The sequence below is a fragment of the Suillus plorans genome (genome assembly GCF_016647745.1).
Source record: "Suillus plorans strain S12 chromosome Unknown HD556scaffold_10, whole genome shotgun sequence".
Classification (NCBI taxonomy): Eukaryota; Fungi; Basidiomycota; class Agaricomycetes; order Boletales; family Suillaceae; genus Suillus; species Suillus plorans.
The window spans coordinates 317,061-334,288 of record NW_024537394.1 but is presented as its reverse complement, the minus strand read 5'-3'; the positions used below and the strand labels follow the sequence as shown (position 1 = coordinate 334,288).

General features: G+C 46.5%; 6 protein-coding genes across 6 annotated transcripts; 1 reads left to right on the top strand and 5 right to left on the bottom strand.

Annotated features, from left to right (window-relative positions):
- Positions 1–930: 930 nt before the first annotated feature.
- On the top strand, positions 931–1,188 carry HD556DRAFT_1230962 (uncharacterized protein; the record flags this gene model as incomplete). Its single annotated transcript, XM_041297389.1, has 1 exon — positions 931–1,188. The coding sequence occupies one exon, from the start codon at positions 931–933 to the stop codon at positions 1,186–1,188; it is 258 nt and encodes an 85-aa protein (XP_041163998.1).
- Positions 1,189–2,291: 1,103 nt separating this feature from the next.
- HD556DRAFT_1305310 (uncharacterized protein) lies at positions 2,292–2,741 on the bottom strand (the record flags this gene model as incomplete). The annotated part of the gene is made up of 2 exons (XM_041299763.1): positions 2,292–2,384; positions 2,472–2,741. 2 exons carry the CDS (start codon positions 2,739–2,741, stop codon positions 2,292–2,294), a joined length of 363 nt encoding a protein of 120 aa, XP_041163997.1.
- Positions 2,742–5,493: 2,752 nt separating this feature from the next.
- Positions 5,494–5,655, bottom strand: HD556DRAFT_1230936 (uncharacterized protein; the record flags this gene model as incomplete). Its single annotated transcript, XM_041297384.1, has 1 exon — positions 5,494–5,655. The coding sequence occupies one exon, from the start codon at positions 5,653–5,655 to the stop codon at positions 5,494–5,496; it is 162 nt and encodes a 53-aa protein (XP_041163996.1).
- Positions 5,656–6,823: 1,168 nt separating this feature from the next.
- On the bottom strand, positions 6,824–7,667 carry HD556DRAFT_1210847 (uncharacterized protein; the record flags this gene model as incomplete). The annotated part of the gene is made up of 3 exons (XM_041296568.1): positions 6,824–7,186; positions 7,249–7,383; positions 7,437–7,667. Coding segments are annotated over 3 exons (729 nt in total), but the record flags the coding sequence as incomplete, so codon positions are not given.
- Positions 7,668–8,790: 1,123 nt separating this feature from the next.
- Positions 8,791–10,437, bottom strand: HD556DRAFT_1455080 (uncharacterized protein; the record flags this gene model as incomplete). The annotated part of the gene is made up of 6 exons (XM_041308113.1): positions 10,238–10,437; positions 9,895–10,186; positions 9,526–9,840; positions 9,315–9,473; positions 9,024–9,257; positions 8,791–8,955 (listed from the first exon to the last, which is right to left on the bottom strand). The coding sequence occupies exons 1-6, from the start codon at positions 10,303–10,305 to the stop codon at positions 8,791–8,793; spliced, it is 1,233 nt and encodes a 410-aa protein (XP_041163994.1). The 5' UTR covers positions 10,306–10,437.
- Positions 10,438–11,041: 604 nt separating this feature from the next.
- On the bottom strand, positions 11,042–14,529 carry HD556DRAFT_1430526 (uncharacterized protein; the record flags this gene model as incomplete). Its single annotated transcript, XM_041304915.1, has 13 exons — positions 11,042–11,116; positions 11,500–11,925; positions 11,993–12,319; positions 12,383–12,559; positions 12,641–12,820; positions 12,871–12,967; positions 13,020–13,205; positions 13,257–13,442; positions 13,494–13,690; positions 13,748–13,933; positions 13,979–14,097; positions 14,251–14,479; positions 14,512–14,529. The coding sequence occupies 13 exons, from the start codon at positions 14,527–14,529 to the stop codon at positions 11,042–11,044; spliced, it is 2,403 nt and encodes an 800-aa protein (XP_041163993.1).
- Positions 14,530–17,228: the final 2,699 nt, after the last annotated feature.

Sequence of the window (17,228 nt, the reverse complement as noted above, 5' to 3'; positions counted from 1 at the left end):
AATATAGTGTTTAGCAGATTATTAAGACTCTTTTACCCCCCCTCTAACTTTTTCATAATTAGACGATGTTTTTGCAGATTATGTAGAACTTAGCACTAATGTTGTCAAGATTTTCCGCGCTTTCAGATTTATTATTGCTTACTAGAACCGACTCGTATACAAGAAAGAAATTAATTTTCATTAAAAAGAATGTAATAGTCAAGAGCAAGTATATAACAATTTCAAGAGACAATACTAAGGAGATTTAGTCTTCGTCCATCCCGTCGAGGTCAAGGAATGCAAGCGCATCAGCTTCTGCATCAGTGGCGGAATTATTGTACTGCATGAGATCCCTTGCAAAAGACTCGAGTGAATTTAAGATGTACAAGAAAACAAGATCAGACATATTGCTCGAATGAAGATCGACACACTCACGAACTGTGAACAGTGGCCGACGACTTGGATCAGCATGGCCGTTGCTCGAACGAGGATCGACATACTCACCAACTGCGGATGGTGGGCAACAGCTTGGATGAGCATGGCCATTGCTCGAATAAGGATCGACAGGATTTGACCTCCATAGCAAAGTTGGCAAATGGTTGGATGCGGTAGAGAGGGAAGGATGCAGTAGAAGAGGGAAGGATGACGTGGCTTCAATGTCGAATGTTGAACGTTCGGATGTTGAAACTCAAAGTCACGTGAGTCAAACAAAAACAAATAAGTGCAAATGTTGGACTTGTAATTTGTTGCTCGCTATGTGGTGTCAAGTCTGATGCTACCTGCGCGTTTCGATACTACACTTATCAACGATGGCACTGGTGATTCTGTGGGTATCAAAGGTGAGTCTTACTAGTTGGAGTGAGTTGCCTTTACTTATACAATGAATTTTCAGGCTACCGTGTTGGTCAAATTCGCACCATTTTCTCAATTCGAGAACAAGACGCACAGTTAATGTTCCCTCTGACCCACCAACCTCTGAAACACCTCGCTTACGTCGAATGGTTCACCCCGTTTTCTTCAATGCCAGACTCGCGGCATGGTATGTACAAAATTTCTTGTTTCCTTCGTTCGCGCGAGAGAGTCGCTAGTATAATCCCTGTTTCAAACATTGCTCGCAGTATACACCTTCTACCGAAGTTTGGACCAGTTGCACCTCGTCACTGGACAAGCAACACCATCCTTGAAGAATGTAATACATTTTTTTGTTAATTGTTATATAGATAGGTATAGTTTTGTGGCCCTTAGATAGTACTTTATAATTTCGCATAATAATTCTAAAATTATCAGGCACTAGCAAGTTTATGTTTATCTAGCTCTAAAACATAGTAATTTATCTGCCTTAGCAAAAATTTCTCTACTTTGTCCTAAGTTCGCGCGGGAGGTTTTCCCTGATGTTAAATCAGCGAGTACGCCTGGCCACCCTCATCATGCATCTGGGCCGCAGCCTGAGTGTGCCAACTCGTGCATGAAAGATGGAAGCAGGGTATCGATGTCCTGGAGACCACTAGTCAACTGATTAGCGTCTGGTTTCAAGCACGAATTAACGATATGGAGTATGGTGGTTTAAGAAGGCTTACGGCTCAAGTATATAACCCTATCACAGATGCGCATGGCAAGGAGATGTGATGTGCTGAGCGGGGAGTCATTACTTACCCACTGGGGGGTACATAAGGGTACATATGAGCGTAGATGCCGGCCAAATAAAATATCCGCTCATGCAGATTCAATCTCAGATCTCAGATCCCAGACCCAACTTTGAAATTTGAGGACCTGTCAGCATTTCACTATTTCACACCAAGGAGTCTGTTGGATGTCTACCACAGCAGTATTATGCCAAAGCAGTGTAGTAAGCCAAAGAGAGAAAGCAAGGTACGATAGAAATGAGACCTGTTAGTAGGTAACACGAAGAGAGATAGGACTAGGACTGGAGAGTCGGACGAGGACTTTTAGAGGAGCTTTCGGTCGTTCTTGGAGCGGGGATCTCACTATAGGATTCGCTGTAGGTATGAGTGTACATACGTACGTTTTCGAGTAGCTTACCAGGCCGAAACGAGAGTGAAGAGCATGTGGAAAGTGAAAAGATATCAGTCAGAGTACGGGGATCATGGAACGAGAGCACGAGGTATATAACGAGAGAAAGTAAAAGGAATAAGGAGGGAGCGAAGGACAGAAATGAAAAGTAATGGTAGAGGGAATGTAACTGCGTGACTCGAACGCGAAGCGTAAAGCTTGTTCGCACCAATGAGTCACATGGACAACTCAGGAGTTTTCAATGTAGAAGTCTGAGTCCGTGCATAGAGGATAGGCAATCCTTACAGGGATACAACCTCGTGGGTAGCAGTAGCCCAACTCGAAGGAATGAAGAGACGTCCTTCGGGTCCGTGAACATTATCGGCGACTGCAGACTGAGAATGGCATGGCTCTGATGATTTGATGTGCGCACGAAGGAGATCGTGCCGGCACTTCACGACTCCGCACGCAGAGCAACACACCTTGACACCAAGGTGAGTGAGGAGATGTCTGATCATGCTTCCCTTCTTGAGTGTCTTGGAGCAGCCACCCCATGTACAAATTGTACTGATGTTGTCTGGACCAGCGATGCCGTGTCTTCGCAGGTGAGCAGACATTGCACTGGTCGTTCCCTCTACATACAATCCGCAGAGGTTCCCCTGCAGTTGACGCTTATACAGGATGACTGGCTGACCGCTTTGATTTGCCCGTAAAATTGTTTCCGGATCCATGTGAACGATACCGAGAGGCATGCTGTGGCTGGTTAAGGGGACGTGCTGGTGGACGGTGGTCGCAAGGATTGCATGGTGGATTAGTAACGATACGAATTGTTGTTTGGGTTAAACGTACCACAGGGATTAAGAGTGTGTGTTCAAGTAGAGAGCTAAGGGACCAAAGGTTTTTGACATACTTGCATTTCGGTTGCAGGCATTTTAAGCTATTCTAGACGAGGTGGCATATTCCACGCCAACGTGAATGCGAGCTACGTACCATGCAAAAGAGTTTCAGCCAACTCGTACGGACGGCTCTGGAGAGATCCGATGACTCGCACAGCGAGTCGCAGCACATTAGTGTGCACAAGTGTGGATAACTTGTAATCATCAATCAAATAAGACGGGCTGTGTTCTACCACAAGTCCATTGAGGCCGATTAGAGTTCAGTTCGTTTAACAAGTACTGCCGATGTTGGTCTATTTGAAATGGCGGCTAGTAGTAGTATGGAAGAAAAGCTGACATAATGGTTCCCACAGGCGTTTGCTGCAAACAGAACCGGTTCGGACTCGTCGTCGTCAAGAACTGGATGAACTCTAATCGACGCTGCTGATTCCTTGTGGTGGAACATAGCCAACCCGTCGCATTTGATTGATGATTACAAGTAAAGCTGACATAATGGTTCCCACAGAGAAAAAGACGTTTGCTGCTGTCAGAACTTCTTTTACGGCATTTTGATTGATTAAAATGCCTTAATGGCCTGGCCTGATTCTGATCAGATTCTGATCAAACAGTCAGCATTTTGATGACCATTATAAGTGCATTACGACCGACATTTCCATACCTGTCGCAATTGGGTTCGAAACCATGATTTTAATCATAAAATGGCATTACAACACCGATTCCAATAGCAGTCATGATTTGATTTAAAATGGGTATTGTAACCATTGTTGTCGCATTAGGATGGTCATGTTCAGCGTCACAATGAGCATTTTAAACTGTGTCATAAAGGCCATTTGGGCTGATTCAGATTGTTTTCGCTAATAAATCATATTGTTGGGCATATATTCTAGTCTGAATCTGCAGTTACAGTAGCAATACATACTATGCCTTGTATTTAAATATAGCGGACAGGTGTGCGGTAGTACCGAGGAAGTGGTGTCAATATTGAGTTGATGTCTAGAGTGGGCGGAGTATTGCAGGAGCCAAAGTCTGGAACACCAGCGACATGGAGAACCGTGGCCATTGGGAAACGATGGAGGTCGTGGGCATGATCATTCTATCACTATCTATTAGAAGTGTTAAGACCGTGCACAAAGGGTAGGACTGATTCCGAGGGGCTTGGCTTCAGCTCGTGCGCTGCGCCCCTTACCCGAGTATGTGCCCTTAATTTCAGAATGATGTCCGAAGCGCGGGAAAGTTCGGAAGGACTTTCCGGACGAGTGCAAGTAACTTCCGGATGAGTGCGGGAAAGTTCCGGAGGAACTTCCGGAAATTACGATGAGGTTTCGTCCTGATATGGATACGTGTAATGGCTACTTAGGACAAGTCCTAAGTAGAAGCAAACAGAGGAAAGGCTGCAAGGACAAAGTCCGAAGCAGAATAGGTCCGGAGGACCGCGGGAAAGTTTCGGACGAACGTCCGGAAACTTCGGAGGATCGGATGAGCGGATAAGCGGAGCTCTGGCCTAGGGAATTTCTCCCTAGGCCCGAGATGGATATTGACTAAGTCGATAGACTAGAACTGATGTGAGGACTTAGAGTGAGATCTAGTGCAAGGACTAATATGATATTCAGACTGAGGAACTACAGGACATATACAAGAGTTTATATACTAAGGAAATAACGGAAAGATCAGTAAGCAAGCGTCCGAGGCTATGTATGAAGCATAAGCAAAGTTATCAAGCGCGAGTCGGAAATGAAGCATAGGTTAACGGATCAGTAAGCGTACCGGTAGTAAGTATAACCGAGATACCGAGGACAAGGAATACCGAATAGAGGAATAGGCTGTGTCAACGTTATATGCACAGGAAATGAATTAGGAAGCTTATCGTATATCGGATCGGACCGGATCAGATGTCCGGACAAGAAGTGTGGATATACGGGATATGATATTAGGGCAATAGGACAAAGGATGAATGATGCAGGCTAGCTGCGGAGGTATGGGGGTGTGATGTACGGAGGTAAAGGGATCTGGACATGGATGCGCGGATGTGGATGTGCAGAGGTGCAGGGATCCGGATGGGTAGAGGACTGGAGACATGGATAGGGCATCCGAAGGTCCGGATGAGGCGTGGGAATATCGTCGGATGTAGGTCCGGAATACGGGATATGACAAGAAGGAGTTTAGCCTAGCAGGCAAGTCATGCACATCAAAGTAACATACCTCATTGACGCTGCTAGCAGGTCATACCTAATAGGCAGATGCACGAGCGCTGCTGTGTGAGCAGGGTATGGCGTACTCGTCACCGCATCCATCGCGCAATGGTGCTGGCCACTCGCTAATCGTGTCCAGTCGTGACTTTGACTTGCACGTACACGACGGCTTGTGCATGGGAGGTTGAGCAAGCGTATCACCAATGGTCCGGCGCTTCTGAATTGGCTGCAACTGACACCATAGCTGATTCAGCTCCGAAGGCACGCCACCCATGACTATGACAATCATCTCAATGACGGCCCCATGAGATAGACAAAGAAACTCACTTAAGTTGACATAATTGTACATTATGCGTAGAGTTGCTGCTGCAAGTACAAGCTGTCTTCCGTCGTGTTTCAGAGGGACTCCCCTCGAGGATTCAGATGTGAAGACCAGGGGTCCTGCTGCGACATACGGCCTTCAGGAAAGGCAAGAGCGAGGGGATACCGAGCGCGGAGGTAACGACGGAGAATACACGAGCGGTGGTGTTACGAACGTACTCGTCGGCGTGGTCAATGTCAGGATGCATAGTGGATATCATGTGTGCGAGACCGGCAGCCTTGGAAAGGTTGGATATAATCTCCCGACCCTCCACACGAGTCATCAGGTGATTCAGAGTAGAGAGCGCAAGGGCAAGACAACATGAAATGTCAATAAGAAGGGGATTCAGATGTTGAGGCAGCCGCGATGACTTGTTGTGGTGGAGAGTCTAAGAATAATAAATTTGCGTGTCAATGAACAAAGAATAGTCTACATGGAAATTCAGATTCCGATGACATGGCAACTTAGATTTTAATTGATCAATAATGTAGCAATAAAATTATAATACTTATTACATCAGCATCTTTGCGCAGAATAATAATACAAGTCATGATTCAGACTGGCATGAAGATCAACGCCAAACTTGGAGGCGTCAATGCGCGAAGTTCTGATTCAGATAGTATTAGTAGTCTATTAAGTAATAATAAGAGAAACTCACCAGTGCTCCGTTCATATTAGTCATGGGTAAGACTGGCATGAAGATCAATGCCAAACTTGGAGGCGTCAATGAGCTTCTGATCCAGATAGTATTAGTAAGTAGTCTAGGTAATAAGAGAAACTCACCAGCGCTCCGTTCATAGTCATGCATATATATCGTCACTAACAAGCTATTTATTAAGTGGTGAGTGAGGCGAGCGAAGTTCAAAAACAACTGAAGTATATTGTCAAGGGACAACGAAAGGACTACTATTAGTAAGTCTAAGTACATAGTACGACTGCACTAACCATTCATGACAGCCCGGAATTCTGATATCAGTATTATGCACCATTATGGGAAGAGTGGCGAGGGGCCACATCTGTTCCAGCCACTGCCTTGCCTTTTCTCCTCCCCTTCTTCTGCACCGTGACCTTCATACCCTCACCCCCAACAGACACACCTTCCACATATGCTACTGCTGCTACATCGGCTGGAATAGCAGCAGGGCGGGATCTGGGAGCAGACACTATGACAGGGGTGGGTACAGTAGCGGGCGCAGTCTGAGGTGCCGGCGATATTGGTCCGAAACGACTACTACCATCTGAATCGTTATTCCGAATGGCAGCAGGTATGGAATGGGATGACTCTGGAATGAGGGTGAGGATATGGGAGGCAGACATGGTGACCGGTGCAATGGAAATGCTGGGTGCAGGAAGGGGCACAGATGCGATGATGGGTGCAGGAGGGGTACAGATGCGATGATGGGTGCAGGAGGTGCAGTGGGCGGCGCCCGTGTGGCTGGTGGTACTGCCTCTGCTGCGTTGTCATCTGAATCTGAGTCATCGTCATCCAAGCTGGCCATCACCCGCTGTAGCGAATCAGTAAAATCCTCCGTGCCCGCAGCCTGAGCGTCGTCTGCATCATGAGTGGTCTTGTCAATGTTTTCGAAAACATAGTCATTCAGGTTTTTCACAATAGCTTGAACACGCGGATGCGCCCATTGACTAATAAAAAACCGCTTGACAGTTCGAAAGACAGTGCAGTAAGAGATTGATGAGGTGGCACCGACACCTGAGCCTGGGAATTGTTGATCGGGAGACAGCAAAAAAATCATCTATTGGGGGATGCGCCACTGTTCAGTAACCAATAGTTAATACTGTAATATTGGAAACATACCGAAGTTACACTACATGCAATTAATCCGGGTGTGCAAGCCTTCAGGTGCCACAACTTATAGTACGGGCTCGGACCTCCACCACGTCCTGACTTCGAATAGATTGACATCTTGCCGCCCACTGCAACTTTGATAAACTATTAGAAAAGGATGAGTAAATGGTTTTGTAAGTTTGTCGTGAACATCGCACCTTCGCAATCATGAACCAATTACCAAATACCTTCTTCGCATTGACCTTCAGATCAGGATAGATGATAGGTGCATTGAGGACATCGAAGTCTTTCCCCTTTCCTGCCACCCATCCAATCATATCCATGATCTGCTGGTTAGACATGCGATCATACGATGCAGAGAAATATTCGGGGGCCATGTTGAAGATACTGCCAGCTACACTCCGCAACGCATAGTGGTATGACGAACGCACTCTTTGCATTCCAGTGCAAAACTAATGCAAGACCGTCAAGCAAGCAACATCAAATAAAAAGAGAAGACTAACCTTGTTTACGAAGTAAGTGGTCGACATGTGAGGGTGCAGCGTGTAGTCAATACAGCCATAGAGCTCTGTCACGAGGGTGTCCTTCTCTGTTGATTTATTTGCGTAATGGCGTGCACCTTGGATGTTGGCAGGGGGATCGGGACACGGCAATTTGAAGATTGAGTCGTCGAGCACAAACATCTCAGTGGTGAGCCCATACTTCTTCCCCAGGTCCACGATTACCTTCTCTGATTCTCGATCAGAGTCGGCCGCAGTTGTCATTGCAGTCATGGCCGATGATGCCGAAGATACAGCAGACTATGGTACCTGACTAGGGGAACATTTACGCGACCGCCGTGGCTGATTCGACAGGAGGATATTGTTAGTCGCATTTAACGCAGCATTGCGATCCTCTAGTCTTCCTTTTTGAAGCTGAAGATACTTGACATACTGATGTGAGATGCCATCAATGATTAGAAACAGAACAAGGAAGTAAATGACACTAGTACCTCCTGAAAATGCTCTAGAGTGGCCCCTTCACTTGGCGGAGCGACAGGTCGGATGCTATGATCTGAATCCTCTGAATCAGACGAGGAAGGGAACTCTGATTCGGACATCAACAGTGGGTGATATACAGCGATAAGAAGGACGTGCAAAGACAGGCGCGACTCGACGGACTCGAAGGACTGTTGAACTGTTGAACGGTGATTTAGACTCGACATCTTTTATACAATTGAGAAGACTTGCCTACACGCACCGCCAGCTGGTGGTCATTGACAGGCAATAAGCTGTGTGGGTAAGGCGGTGGTCAATACAGCGGATTGAACACGTACATTACAGCGCATTCAGCCATGAGTTTGGGCTATATGTGTTCTAGATCATAATAAGCGGTTGTTGGTGTTGCTGATGTGATGTAATACCATTCACCTTCAATTGAATAGTGAACCCAAGCGAAGTTCCAAACGTAACTTTAAAACTCGTGGTACTCGTAATAAGACATGATGGCGAGGAGGTAGTGATAAACGATCTTCAATTGGCTGACTATTACGCTATTACTGATTCAGATGTATTAACTATCAGCGTTTATAGGCCTGTCACGACGTCGACGGGCAAGATATATGGCATAGGCTGACGTCTGACCAATATCAATTTCTGTCTCGCCAACGCACGCAGATTTCTTTCCGGCAGAGATTGCATGTCTGATGAGGCCAGAAACTTTCAGTTCTTTGGTTGTCTAAATATATTGAAATCAAAAGGTCATGTAGAAGAGTATGCGAGATGACTTGCCTGACAAATTTGTACATTGAATGTCACGTTAAAACTGATTTGCAAGAAGTCCTGATCGTCCTTATTGAACATACACAGGAAGCTTTGCTTGAAGATCGATGTAGCAAACGAATCAGATAGGACAATGACACCATTTGTCGAGTTGGGCAATGATTTCATCTCTAGTAAGCCCACTTGATCCAAGCAACCAGTAAACAAATCGACAGCGTGGCCATTGTTGGATACCCTCTTCGCTAGACCTTCATAGAACTAAAACAAAGCAAACTATGATGCCATGGTACATTGTGTCACTGATCCAGGACAAACCTTTACTGCACGTTTGTAGTGCTTGACGCTGTCCCGTTCGATGTCGTGATGAGAGCGAATAGGCTCCTTCAGTTCATTGCTGACAACCATGCCTGGACCCTCCATTGCCGGTCCACCCGCGAAAACCATTATACGCGCGCTCGTATTAAGGAAAGTCATCTGAGTTATGTTGTCACCCATATGCTCTCCTCAACACAATTGATAAACTCACCTCCAAGAGTCCAACGGCTACACTGACGGTCACACCAGTGCAACGTAAAGCGTGCTTGTCATCGGCAACTGGCCAAGGATCACGAGCGAGTGCCTCCAGAATCCCAGTGAGTTGAAATTCGCATTGCTGGACAGGAAGCAAGAAATGCGCAGCTCCAAAAGCTTGTTGGGGCATGGGTTGGCTGGCACGGGGTGTGGCGCGAGTTGTCGTACTGAGTCCAAGCATGTCCTGAATCTGTTTCTGTGTGTACTCCTTGCCGCCATGGAAAATGTATGATTTGCTGCACTCTGCATAGCCCAACTCGTGAACTTGTGTCTAGTAGTTAAAGCAATGAGCTTGAATGATAAAAGAACAAATGCATGTACGTACCATTGTGCCGAACGTAATGAGACCAACTAATGCATATGGTGGGATCAAGCTGAGACTGACGACAAGAGCGTCATGGAGTGCTTTGAGGTCATCGGCATCTAGACAGGTAACGACAAACAGGAAGACAGGTGGAGCCTGAGCGGGACGAGATAGAGTGTACTCAATCGTCGTGTACTTGGGAAGTAGTTCAGCGGGTTGATTGGTGTTAGAGATATCTTTATAATGTGGCGGGAAAGGATTGCGGGTCAAGCAAAACGGACAAATCCACAGTTTGCCTCTAATATTGATTTGACTGTATGGTGCATCATTAGTAGAATTTCAGGAAGGAAGAGAAGAGACATACCAATATGGATTGAGAATAGCACGACAAGGCGGTTTACACGTCACGGTGTAGAGACTCGTGCCTCGCATTGTGTGATATGGCACTTTCCACTAGGGAGTACACAGCACGACTTGCAGCATCACTCTGTGTGCTATCCACAGCTATTCCCTTACGAGGCGCAGCTTTCCCACGCAATGCGCAGCATGCGCGCACGACTTCCCGCGCTTTACGATGTATACGCGCGCGCGCTTTCCCGCGCTTGAGCGCCCTATAGCGCCAGCCATCCAGAAGCATCCATCCACTGTCCACCAAGCTCTCTAGTGCGTATATTCCCATTTCTCTTATTTACATATCGTTCCACCTCTATTTTTACCATGGACCCTTACTTACATATATCTTTACATACCTACTCGGTAGCGCTTCGGCTCCGCATGACAGCGCTTAGGCGCCATATAAGCGCCAGCAGTACATATTATTAGACACTTTACTTTCCAACAAGAACTTTACCTCCCACTTACCACCCACATACTACCTAGGAGAACATAGTAGAAATCTATTCTTTGACACCTCGCGCTCGTATCTCTTGTCTAGTATCTAATCACCCCTTAAGCAAACTCACTCTTACTCTCTCTCATTACCGCTCACGCGCGCGCGCTTCCCGCGCCTCGCGCGTACCTTCGCTTTCCCGCGCCTTGTGCGCACCTGCGCACTTTCTCGCGCTTCGCATCAGCCGACCAGTAGCGCCTTCGGCGCGCACTACTAGATCCTTGCTGCACTCGCTTCCCCTTTAGGGTCGAACGCACTTGTCGTCTCAAGTATAGCAGACTAGGCAACGCGCGACCTCACAACATTTGCAGATACAGTCTGGAGCATCATTTGTTCCTCACAGTATTGTTGTTTCTACAACGGGTTCAAAGAAGGGGAGTATAAAACAAAACTGTCCAATTCAAACGTAGCATATGGCACGGGATAGGGTCGAATGACCTGAGAGTGAGAGTCATGAGCAATAGCATCTACTAATGTGTTTGCTCGTGCTGGCAAAGACGATGAGTCGGTGTGTGCTTTGACATGAATGAGAGCCGGAGGTTTGGGAGACGATGATATGATGGAGTGTAGCCATTGATACAACGACCGTGCAGGAAGGGTAGACCATGTGTGAGGTAGGAGCTGATCAGTCATTGGGACTGTCAGACTGGTAGAGCGTAGTGAACACACGCATAGTCATGCACGTCAAAGTGACATACCTCAGTCTATTGACGCTGGAAGTGTAAGCCAGAACTGACTTGAAGTGCCTTCATGCGGAGGAACATGTCTGTATCAATGGTATCCATGACGAAGTAATCATTGACTGCTTCAGGGTCACTGGCGAGTGCAACGCCACGAATGATGGACTCGACAAAGATGAATTCAGAAGATGACCGAGGTTTCGCTCGCACCCGCCAGAGCCCCAAATCTAAGTCTTGTCTGCGGCGAACACCAATACCAATGTCGTAAGGATGGATCAGGGCAAGAGAAAGTTCAGTCCCCCCAACTTTGCAGCGGAACATGTAGATAAGACGTGCGAAAAATGGCTGGTGTTCAGTCTTTATGATGATGCAGTCATATCTTGGTGACCCAAAGAATTTCGGGTTACATCGAAGGAGGTCTCGTTGCAGACGCCAGTCAACCATCGACTCATAATTCACCCGGAGGTATCGAAATTCCGTGATCTGGCAAACCATGTTATATCAGTATTTAAATTATGGGCGATAAAATGTGCTACATGTTAATGCATACCTGGTCACAAGCTTGAAATCTGCTGCATGTCTCGTTTGGCAAGGGAATTGCATCGTTCGGCAGCAAGTCGTTGAAAAATTTGTTCAACTTGATTCGAAAACCAAAAAATGCCCTGTCTGTGGCATGTGATTGCTCGATGTCTGAAAAGGAGAAATCGCCCTGCCTCGCACCCAACTGTACACGTGCTGCTGCATTTACAACATCTTCAGGATTCTTGGTTGCCTCAGGCTCTATAGCAGCTTTCAAGTTGTCAGTATACGCGTCTAGGTCATCGATCTCATCATGGATAGAAGTTGATGTAAGTTGCCAGTGGTCGTAGCGGAGGATCTAGTATGGATCGAAATCAGCGCATCCGACCATGAGACATAGGAGGCTCGTTGTTGTGCATACCTGGGGAGCGACATCTTTGAAATTTGTCCGCCGGAGGTAGATAGCTCTTAGTGGGCCATGCATTTTTTCATTCACCTTTGTGTTATAATTCCGTGTGACACCTTTCGCAAGGATATCGTCAAACAAATGCGTAAGCAAATGCTTCTTCGGAAAATTCCAACTCTTTCCGGTTTCAGGCTGTGATTTCTCGATATATAGCTAACAGTTTGTCAAAATCGTCAGTCAGAAGTGCTGCGTGTTGCATGACATTGAACCTACATCCATGAGCATTGAGAATCGAGACAAGGCATCTCTTCCAGCTGCAATGGTATCTTCGGTGTGAACCTGTAGTGCTGCATATATGTCGAGGTCGACATAGCAACGTATGCAGCGTAGAAGTAGATAACCGAGTTCACTATTAGTTCGGCTGAGGACATTCTGCACTGTAAAGATGATCATCTGGCAGAACAGCGTCAGTATCGTAAAACATGTTTCAAATTGAAAAACACCTTCGATATGTCTTTGTGAGCTGAGCCATCATTGAAATCAACCCCCACCACCTGCGAGAAGTGCCTGAGGTCGCGCCACCTTGGGAGAGCATCAAAACTAAGATGAAGTCAATGACACCTCTGAAACCATCTATGGTAGAAAGACGAACTTCGCATCAATCTTAACAACAGCTTCTCGTCCCAAATCTTTAAGCCAGAACTGGAGCTCCGACCACAGATGATCGCCCCACATCCCAGCATTATTGGAATGCAGGCGGTCAAATGAAAGTGCTCGGTGAACGTCGCAGTGAGAAACCTTCCAAAAACAATTCTGTGAAGCTAGAAGTAAATTTGTGCTAAGTCTCGACTGGTAAAGACACCATACCTCGACGTCACGCAGTGAGTACGCCTTGAGATGTTTCTCCTTTTCCTTTTCTGTCGATGTTGATCTTGCCGCATTGAGAATGTCGAGAGACTGAGTACTTGTGCGTAACGGATGTGTGTCCGACAATACCGATTGCTGTTCTTGAGGAACCAAGCAAACCGGACACGGAAATTTACCTTTAAGTCCCCGAATTAAGGACATAACACACCTGTTACATATCATTAGAGTCAAGAAACCACCTCGTAAGTCTAAGACTTACTGTTCCTCATAATCGGCGCTTAGAATCAGTATTAAAGGCCAAAGAAGGTGTTGTACGTGGTCCCAACATTCAAACCAATATCCACTCTTCGAGTGTACTATGACTGCCTCGAGTAGCTTGAGGAATGACTCGTGCCAGACTGCATTCTTGAAGTTCACAAAACTTTTCTTTTTGCTATGTTTTGGATCTTCTTTAACCTGTTCCGAAGATGTGATTGAATGATTACATTCATGTTGATTCAGTCTGACACTCACAATCGGCAACCAACCAACAACTCGTCCACCACCTACACCCGTACCATTGCGAATCTCAACAGGCAAATTTGCAATCCACACAACAATTGGGTAGCCCTTCTCGGTTCCGAAAGAAGATAGTTTGGCCTTGTCGGCATACAGGATGAACGCAAGCGGCTTAGCATCGGGTGGAAGGCGCGACTGTAACTGTATTTATATTGTACCATGGACAGATTAATCTTGTAAACATACTTGTGCATCCCAGAAAGCATTAGCAGTCCAGGGCTCGTCTATGAATCGCACAAAACGTGCTCCGTTAAATTTATAGAGGCGCTGAGCATCAAACACGAAATGCGGTGCGAACCGACTATCTCACATTAGGTCAAGTGCCCAGTTCCAAAGACAGCGGGAGTACATTGTGTATTCACGAGCCTCACCGTGATGCGGCACAGATATTGTACTGGTCTCAAACTACACTCGATGGCCTATTAACACCGTAATCTACATGCACTGACATGACTCACAGGTGTAAATCATGAGCTCAAAAAGCCTGTTGGTCTGGTCTTTCGTCATCGCTGCAGCAAGCGCAATCTCTGCGACCTCGAAGTCGAGCCATGTGCGGAATGGTTCCCACGGAGAGGCGTTACGAGGCATTGTATCCTCTGTAGGACGGCGGCGAGAAAAATCGGAAAACGGATGAACGGTTGAAGGTATCCTGCTATGTGGATGATATTCGATTTTGATATCGTCCAGCTGAGGCGCCAGGGGTGCATCATCATCGACACCATCATTGGCGTCGTCATGGTGTTGGTGGTCAAAGGACACTGGGACGAAATCTACGGATGATGGGTGGCTCCGAGGTGACGATCCGTGCATGTCAATGTCTCAAATATAGGAGGTTAGCTTCTTGCACAGATGGGCCATTTCGATTGAATGTTTGAAACAACTCACCATTGTCCTGGTTTTCCCGAATAGCGACTCCATCTTGCACTGCCCAGATTGCGATTGGGTTGACTAGCCGTTGGATTCAAAGTTAACAGAAAGATCAAGTGACAGAAGCAGCTGCGAGTTCACCTAAATTCTCCACAGCACGAGACGGTCCAGGTGCCTTTCCATCGTCGTGACTCTCGATCCGAAACTTCTGATGTCGACCTGGATATTGTTAAATCATTGGCAAACAACAGTCATTCGAGATGAATCTTATGTGCATGAATTTAGTATTGAATATTACTTACGCTTTTTCCGAGTCTCCCGAAGGGCCTCTGTGAGCTCTTCCTCTTCTTGCCTTTGCCTTTCCTTCTTTTCACACATCCTTGTATGGGACATTATCCCGCGTGCTGGCATTGTCGCACCACATATTTGGCACAAGACGTCTTCCGAAGCCCGGGGCATGAGAGAATATACCACAAATCTATGGTACAAACAGTAGTAGAACAGTTAGAAGTAGATTAATAGAGGCAGGATATGTGCAATGGTCGACCTGGTCAATCAGCGACAACGAAATGGATCGTAATCATATTAAAACTCAGCTTAGATATCTATAATCGGATTCTAATGCTGATTATGATAGCTATTACGATTTGATTTTAACGCCGTCTATGTTTCAATGCTCGTGAGGGACTCCAACCAAACAAGTCCAATATTTTATTCAACCGCGAGACAACAGTCAGGAAGGACTCAGAAACTAGATATGGTATCATTGAACTATCAATGTTTTGGGGAAAGGAACCTCTTTTAGGTTCGTTCGACAGAAGACTAACTCCAGGACCCTAATGAGAGGGAAAAGGGCAAGAATGAGCGATGTTTCCCCCAAATAAAGGGAGCAAAGGCTCACACAAGGGCCAAAGAATCAGACGTCCAGTCAAGGCAATCCAACCATAGAACCAAGTTCTAAGGGCAGACATAAGAAGTGTCAAAGCATACCTAAAAGGCAACACACCTGAGGCTACACCCAAATCTGTCCTCGAGTTAACCCTAGGTCCTCTACAGGTCATTTCAACCGCACGACAGTGTCGCATTCCATGACATCTCGGCCAAGGGAAAAGCCACCCCCAGAGACGTTCCAGGATGGACAAGCGACAGACTGAGAAAGGCAGCTGGATAGTGGTGGGAGGGGTGGGCCACACACTGTGAACTTCAACCCCAAACTCCACTGTGGAGGAGCCCCAGCCGACAATGTGGGAAAGATTCCCAACAAAGACAGGTTGATGAAGATGGGGTTCAATCCCCAAGGAGGCATCCCAAGCCTGACGATAAACAGCAATGGTATCACCAGCACCCAGAAAGGGGATGCCAGAGTTACCAGTGTCAAAAGGACAATCGAACATCCAGGAATCGTGTTCAGATAGGGGACAAGATCCATCAATAAATAAAGATGCAGCAACAGAAATGACAGATGAGGAGACTAGAGAGAGTGAGGGAGTGAAACCATGCTCAACAGAGAGGTCTGGTGTATTAGGACGGTCAACAGATAGAATATGCATGTGAAGGAGAGGAAAGGGAGACTGGAGCCATGCAAGACCCTGCAATGCCTGTTAAATACTCCAATGTCATCAACCGGGTCCCTAAATGAGGAGCCGAACAGGTGACAATTGCGCCCACAAATTTACGGGACAAAGGTCCATAAGGTCAAATTAAGGCTAATGGACCCGCCTAGCCCAAGCATGAGGCCAGGGAGAGAAAAGGGTCTGACAACCAATTGATGTCAAAGACAATGAAAATCATGTGTCCTAACTGACCCAATACCAAGAAGCATGAAATACTCCGGAGCAAGAAGCCTGCCCACTGGTATCCAAGAACATCTTGATGATAAACAAACACAGAGGGATGGGAGGGAGGGAATTTCAAAAGAGCAGATCGATGTTTGAAGGTAATGACTTTAGGAGATGATTGATGTGCTGATACACGCGCCAGGCTGTTGGTAGCGAGAAAGAGGAGAACAAAGCTGTCCTTACTCGGCTCATACATAGACTTTGTTCTATGCACGTGCTCGTTCCTCACTCTTACATAAAACCTGATCTATGTTTCAATGCTCGTGAGGGACTCCAACCAAACAAGTCCAATATTTTATTCAACCGCGAGACAACAGTCAGGAAGGACTCAGAAACTAGATATGGTATCATTGAACTATCAATGTTTTGGGGAAAGGAACCTCTTTTAGGTTCGTTCGACAGAAGACTAACTCCAGGACCCTAATGAGAGGGAAAAGGGCAAGAATGAGCGATGTTTCCCCAGAAAGGTAGGAGCTTGACGACGCAAATAGCGCAAGCTTGCCCCAAGTGATAGGAGGGAAGCGAAGACTTACAACAAATTTTTTAACGCACAGGAGGCAATGCATAACGTGTGAAAGGTTCAAGTATCGGCGTGTCTTGAAGGTATGGTGCCATGATGACAGCGTGTTGTCTTAAATACCTTAAGAAAGCATCACCACCCCATCTACCCATAGACTTCACCGTTTCGAAGGGAACTCCCCGCAACAAGTATTCCAGTGTACCTCCAATGC